At 39.3% G+C, this 7,482-nt stretch overlaps 1 protein-coding gene across 1 annotated transcript; it reads right to left on the reverse strand.

The window, feature by feature from the left end:
* Positions 1-6,215: 6,215 nt before the first annotated feature.
* Positions 6,216-7,171, reverse strand: LOC139417291 (cholesterol 25-hydroxylase-like protein). Its single transcript, XM_071166557.1, has one exon. It carries the CDS (start codon positions 7,169-7,171, stop codon positions 6,239-6,241), a length of 933 nt encoding a protein of 310 aa, XP_071022658.1. The 3' UTR covers positions 6,216-6,238.
* Between the last annotated feature and the right edge of the window lie 311 nt (positions 7,172-7,482).

The raw sequence follows: 7,482 nt of genomic DNA on the forward strand, positions 1-7,482 counted from the left end.
GATCTGTTTGTTGTTCCTCTCTCTATGGATCTGTTTGTTGTTCCTTTCTCGCTGGATCTGTTTGTTGTCCCTCTCTCTCTGGATCTGTTTGTTGTTCCTCCCTCTCTGGATCTGTTTGTTGTTCCTCCCTCCCTCTCTGGATCTGTTTTTTTGTACCTCTCTCTCTGGATCTGTTTGTTGTCCCTCTCTCTCTCTATGGATCTGTTTTTTGTGCCTCTCTCTCTGGATCTGTTTGTTGTTCCTCTCTCTCTCTCTGGATCTGTTTGTTGTCCCTCTGTCTCTCTCTGGATCTGTTTGTTGTCCCTCTCTCTCAGGATCTGTTTGTTGTTCCTCCCTCTCTGGATGTTTGTTGTTCCTCCCTCTCTGGATCTGTTTGTTGTTCCTCTCTCTCTGGATTTGTTTGTTGTCCCTCCCTCTTTGGATTTGTTTGTTGTCCCTCCCTCTCTGGATCTGTTTGTTGTTCCTCTCTCTCTCTCTGGATCTGTTTGTTGTCCCTCTCTCTGGATCTGTTTGTTTCCCCTCCCTCTCTGTATCTGTTTGTTGTCCCTCTCTCTCTGGATCTGCTTGTTGTCCCTCCCTCTCTGGATCTGTTTGTTTGTTCCTCTCTCTCTGGATCTGTTTGTTGTTCCTCTCTCTCTCTCTGGATCTGTTTGTTGTCACTCTCTCTCTGGATCTGTTTGTTGTACCTCTCTCTCTGAATCTGTTTGTTGTTCCTCTCTCTTTCTCTGGATCTGTTTGTTGTCCCTCTCTCTCTGGATCTGTTTGTTGTTCCTCTCTCTCTGGATCTGTTTGTTGTTCCTCTCTCTCTGGATCAGTTTGTTGTTCCTCCCTCTCTGGATCTGTTTGTTGTTCCTCTCTCTCTCTCTCTCTCTCTCTCTCTCTCTCTCTCTCTCTCTCTCTCTCTCTCTCTCTCTCTCTCTCTCTCTCTCTCTCTCTGGAGGATATGTTTGTTGTTCCTCTCTCTCTGGATCTGTTTGTTGTTCCTCTCTCTCTCTCTGGATCTGTTTGTTGTTCCTCCCTCTCTCTCTGGATCTGTTTGTTGTTCCTCTCTCTCTGGATCTGTTTGTTGTTCCTCTCTCTCTGGATCTGTTTGTTGTTCCTCTCTCTCTGGATCTGTTTGTTGTTCCTCCCTCTCGGAATACTATATAACAAAGTATTGAGATAAACTTTTGTTATTGACCAAATACTTATTTTCAACCATAATTTGCAAATAAATTCATAAAAAGTCTTACAATGTGATTTTCTGAAGAAAAATTAATCTAATTTTGTCTGTCATAGCTGACGTGTACCTATGATGACAATTACAGGCCGCTCTCATCTTTTTAAGTGGGAGAACTTGGACAATTGGTGGCTGACTAAATACTTTTTTCTCCCACTGTATGCTGCCATATGCTGTACAAATTGAACTGAAAGCTTAAACATCTACTTGCTTTTTTTCTCACTAACCTTCTTCAGACATGCTCCCTCAGCCCTGTCAGCCTCCAACTGCTTTCCCTCATTCTTGTCTGCTGTGTTTTGACATGTATTGTTATTAAACTCCTATTTACAATAACTCAAGGCTTAATAGGTGATTAATCAGTTTAAGTTTTAATTTGTTTGTTTGAACTGGTCAAATCTTCATTTCTCACCAGATTGGCCTTCTGGCTGCTGGCACAGCCTCTCTTGAAGAGTTTCCATATATCCATCTAACGTTAGTCATTAGCTAGCCTACAGTTGAGAAGTTGAGGATAATACAATGACATTATGATCAACACTATGTCACCTTTTCTACACATGACCTACTGATAATTGTTTTGCAATGGCCTACTGAATGAAAGCAACTGAGTACGAAAAGGTCTGTCTCATTTATAGCCTGGCACAGATAGCAAGACTACATTAAATATAATGTTAATTAGATATCATCTGTCTCATGTATAGCCTGGCACAGATAGCAAAACTACATTAAATACAACGTTAACTAGATATAACTTAACTTGTGTCGAATTTAAAAGACACCGTCACCGTTAGCTAGCTCGCAGCGTCTGTTACACTGTAACTTACAGGCAGACTCACATAAAAACTTATTGGTTAACAAAAAATACTTTATTTTATTCAGCCAGGACTTTATTGTATGAAAAACATATTTCACTGTCTCTGGCATCTAATGGTGTTTGTCTTGGTCTTAAAAACATCTGATGAACATCTGATGTTAATTTCATCAGTGATTTGAAATTATGTCATCAGTGGGAAAGGCAGGGAAAGTTTTTTCAGGGTATTTAGGAGCATACACTGGGGAATGGTTCCTAGCTACCTACAGTATGAGGCCATGAGAATAATTAAATAAAATATCAGAAGCCAACGAGAGAAGTTTTGTGCAAGAGAGAGATGGGAGGGTGAAAAGAAAAGGAAAGGGAACGCGAGGAACAGGGAGTAGCAGGTACTGTATATGGATGTCAGGTTAGCGAACAAGAGTCTTGAGGGTCATTGTCCCTTTACCATCAGCCACTCTGTCTCAGCCAGTCTTACTGAATACATCAACATGCATTATGCAAATATGTGTTAACAACCAATGACATTGATTTGCTGTGATTTGATTAGATTCGCTCTAAACATACTCATGAAAGTTCAATCTAAAGCATTTTTTTAATGGAAAATCCCAAACCTCGTTTTTCTTCGCTGGGACGGGTACAGTTCAAGTTATGCCCAAAACGAACCAGTTGTGGATGTAACTGTTAGTTTTGCATTGATGGATTCATGTGCATTTAACATCCCAAAACCCATACTGCTCCCATAATATTCACATACCTCAGTTTGCTTTCACAATTCTCCAATGCCCAAGTGAGATGACAGACACTTTGGCACCCTACTACATAGAACCTGACAGGCATGATTCTCTATTTCCATGCATTGTTTTGTCTTGAAAGATATTTTTGCACAGAGGATGTTGTGTCACAGTTGTATTGTAAGTAATGTTTTAATTTTGGTACCTCTGCCAATAGTTCATTGACATGTACTGATCTGTTGGAAGGGAGGTACAATTTCAGTGAGTTTTCCAGTGAGTTTTCCATCCGGTCTTAAAACAGGAATTACTGGTCAGGAAATATTGGTCATAAATCTACTCTACTCACAGTGTGCTCTCCTTAACAGTTTGACATCTGGTTTGAATATGTACACACTATACATTTCAGATTGTGTTTTATTTAGTAAAAAATCGAAGAAAAATATTATTGCTGGTAACTAATGAACGTATCCTCTGCATCAAAGGTAACCCTTCCTTTCCTTTGGCGGTCATGTTTTTTGCAACTGCACTTGAAGAAACTTTCAACGTTTTTGAAATTGTGCAAATTGACTGACCTTCACGTCTTAAAGTAATGATGGACTGTCATTTCTCTTTGCTTATCTGAGCTGTTCTTGCCATAATATGGATTTGGTCTTTTACCAAATAGGGCAATCATCTGTACCACACCTACATTGTCACAACACAACTGATTGGCTCAAATGCATTAAGAAGGAAAGAAATTCCACAAATGAACTTTTAACCAGTGACACCTGTTAATTTAAATGCATTCCAGGTGACCACCTCAAGAAGCTGGTTGAGAGAATGTCAAGAGTGTGCAAAATATATTTGGATTTGTTTAACATTTTATTTGGGTTACTACATGATTCCATATGTGCTATTTCATAGTTTTCATGTCTTCACTATTATTCTACAATGTAGAAAATAGTAAAAGAAAAGAAAAACCCTTGAATTAGTAGGTGTGTCCAAACTTTTGACTGGTACTGTATATACACACACACACACACATATATATACACATACACACACATACACATACTGTATATTCCAACGATTTTACTGAGTTACATTTCATATAAGGAAATTGGGTAGGCCTGGGAGGGCATAGGCCCACCCACTTGGGAGCCGGGCCCACCTACTGGGGAGCCAAGCCCAGCCAAAAGTGCTTTATTATAGACAGAAATACTCCTCAGCACCCACCACCAATGTTCCCTCAAATGTTTTTCGTCACTGAGCAAATGTCATGTCTGCTGAGTGCAAACCTGAGCGTTGTGAAAATTCTGTGCAACTTCCAGCAAACTTTTACTGTGAACTCTGAGGCTGTACCCACTTTAAGTTACAGTTTTAAAAGTGGCCAAGAAGGCTACTGTGGCTATTTGATCATGATGTAGGCCTACCAGAGTGACCTACCATCAAAAACAATGGAGAAAATGCACCCCATAACATCTTAACATAGAAATAGCTGTTCAATCATTCAGCCTACACTAGCAGCCAATGTGTGGTATTCAATGTAGGTCTACATTCCGTGAGACTTTTGAAAAAAACACATGCAGGGCTTGATATCAACCTGTTTATCCACTTCTCCTTCAGACAAGGAGTTGACTGAAAATGATGCAAGAATCCACCTTATAAAATAAAATGCATTATTATTACAGAGAATTAGACAAATTATACTACCCTCTGCCCATTGGCTACTTAGCTTATTCAAGCCTGTCTCAAGATACAACACTTTCAGCTCATGAAACATGGGACCAACATTTCACATGTTTTTATTCAGCAAATATACACATTAGATATATATATACAGTATATATATATAGATACACATATATATATATATTTATAGATACACATATATATATATTTATATGTATACACACTGTATACACACACACACACACACACACATATATATATATATATATATATATATATATATATAGATATAGATATAGATATAGATATAGATATCGATCTATAAATATATGGGTGATTATGCAACTACGGGCACTTCTATGTCCTCGGGTCAATTTTGGGGATTTTATAAAAAATAAAACAAATACAAATATTTGTATGTTAAGTTCACACTGGATCACCCCATACTTTTTAAAACACCTCTCTATCAAGTATTCTAGCTACTTTTCAGATGCATTGTATACCTCAATTTCACTATTTTGCCCTTGTCCCTAACCCAGACTTTTAAGCTTCTACTACGTTTTTCTATGAGAAAACATTAATAATTACACATGATATAATATTATGTACTACAGAAAGAGTCAATTAAATAAAATCTATATCAATATTTATTGTGAGTGTGCATACAGAGCATACAGAGATCTTATTATGACAAATGTCAAACTTGATCATGCTTTATGGAAAGCTGAGAAATACAAAAAAAGGTATGATCGACTGATGAACAAAATGGAGAGACAAGATTCCCCAAAGACAAAGACAAAAACGCAAATGAAGGGAACTCTGAAGAACTTGAGAAGGATTGTATTGTTTCAAAATGCCATCATTGCAGAGTTAAAACAAAAGTATAAAAGAAATTGCAGTGCTTTGTAACTTTGCAGAGAACTACAGTACCTGTGTAAATACACCAGTGAAATCCAGGCTGTTCACTTTGTTTTCATGTTTTATTTTTACATAGAAGTCATTTCCACCACACCTTGTCATTTCCATCACAACCCATATTTTTGAGGTAAATTAGTATATTCTGCATAATTTACATACATTTATTTGTTTTAGATATGGAAATCATACGGTTATTATCATAATCTCACAAAAAGGTTGGGTGGAAATATCTTATTTTTCATGATAAATAAATGTTTTCAGCTGTCAGCAAGGCAAGTTTATACATTCAGGCATCGTGTTGAATTATTCATATTAGGAAAACCTTAAAAATCACTTAAAATAATATTCAATGCAAGTTCATGTACAAATGTATAAGAAATATGTTATAAATCAATTGTATGATATTTGATTTTCAACAAAAATGGATGTTTAATGACGTGATGGAAATGACATTTGTCTGTGGCTGTCTGGGAAAAGGGACAAAAATATATACATTCCTGAATAGTACGATCGCAGGCATTATCAGATATAGTTTCTAGACAAATAAAAGGCAAGTACAATACTGGTAAAATGGTGTTTGAATAAGTTTTACTTTCTGAAAGTTTGCACGGCCAAAGTGGCCAAAGTTGCAGAATCACCCATATATACACTCATATACACACATATACATACATTCATTGTATTGAAGCAGCTACAGTAATAGTCCATTGGTCACATGATTCTCAATTTTTTTCTTCACAGTTTTGCATTTTTAAAAACAGAGATAAGATTCATACATTCATACAGTGACATAGTACTATTCTGTTTAGTTTCGTTCTAAGTTAAATGTATACATAATTTAGTCATTATTCATAAAAATCCAAATAACAGTCAGAGAACAGGTCCTCCTCATTTTCCTCTGAACTGTACCTCATAGTCTTTCACACAGCTTTGTGTAGTCTCATACACTGGTGCATGGCTTACATCAGTCACACCACTTGATGCTGTATCACATCTTTTTGAAGCATCCAACACATCTACATCAAACGTGTCTGGTTTGTCTGTATGCAGCAGCGAGCCAAACAGCCTGTCCCAGTGTGTGAAGTAGGGTGCGTAGTTGACCATGAACTTGAGATGGTGGAGGTCGTGGTGTGGAGATCCGCCATAGAGCCCAAAGGGTACCAGTCTGTGAGGGGCCCAGGGCAGGTCATAACCTGAGTGGTCCTCCACAGACAGCCAGATGTTCAGGGTGAAGAAGAACATCTTGGTGAGCGGGTGGCAGCCCAGCAGGTTAGGGTTCACTGCAGCAAACAAGCCCAGACTCAGGGTCTCCCAGATCCCAGAGTGCTCTGTGGTCAGGGCGAAGGTGGCTGTGTAGCGGTGGTGCACCTTATGGAAAGTCCGGTAGAGCCAGGGCACCTTGTGGTGCAGCACGTGCCACACAAAGTACTGCAGGTCAAAGAGAAGGAGACAGGCTAACACATCCCAGGCCACACGAAGAGACCCAGGGGCTTGGGCAGGGAGGACCACTGGTCTCCAGTACCAGTGCAGAACACTGAGGGGGAAAATGAACACAGCGTGGGTGTGCAGGGAGGTAGCCAGGCAGCTCCATGCCATTGCCCAGGTCACCCTGCTCTGTGACTGAATCTTGTAGCGGTGCACCAGGGCTACTCTGGAGGACAGGGTGTCCAGGCACAGGTAAGGCAGGCAGCAGCTCAGATAGAGTGTCATGGAGAACAGGACAGGGAACAAGGGAGAGCGGAGAAAGTCTTCTTGTGCTCTTATCTTGTCCCATAAAGTCTGTAGCAGGAAAGGAGAGGAGGACTCCAGTGAGGGCTCCATCTTTACTGATCGAATGGTCTTCAGTCTGCAGTAGAGGATGCCCTGCCTTTTAAAGAGGGTGTCTTGTTACTCTGTGTGACGTTGTGCAGGTCCTTATGAGTCTTTTCCTGCTGGGGAACTCCGCAAGGAGGGAACGACATGCTTCACTCTCCAAACTATTTAACCCTGTGTGTCTATGAACAACTGTCCTCAAATCAAAATGTCATTTTTCAAAGGGAAATAAAATGATGTTTAGGGTGACAACGAAGTAAGACATTATTCATTAGTTTAACATAGTTGATCGTAACTGTTTTCAAATGGTCTCCTTCCCA

This window comes from Oncorhynchus clarkii, chromosome 1 (genome assembly GCF_045791955.1).
Source record: "Oncorhynchus clarkii lewisi isolate Uvic-CL-2024 chromosome 1, UVic_Ocla_1.0, whole genome shotgun sequence".
Classification (NCBI taxonomy): Eukaryota; Metazoa; Chordata; class Actinopteri; order Salmoniformes; family Salmonidae; genus Oncorhynchus; species Oncorhynchus clarkii.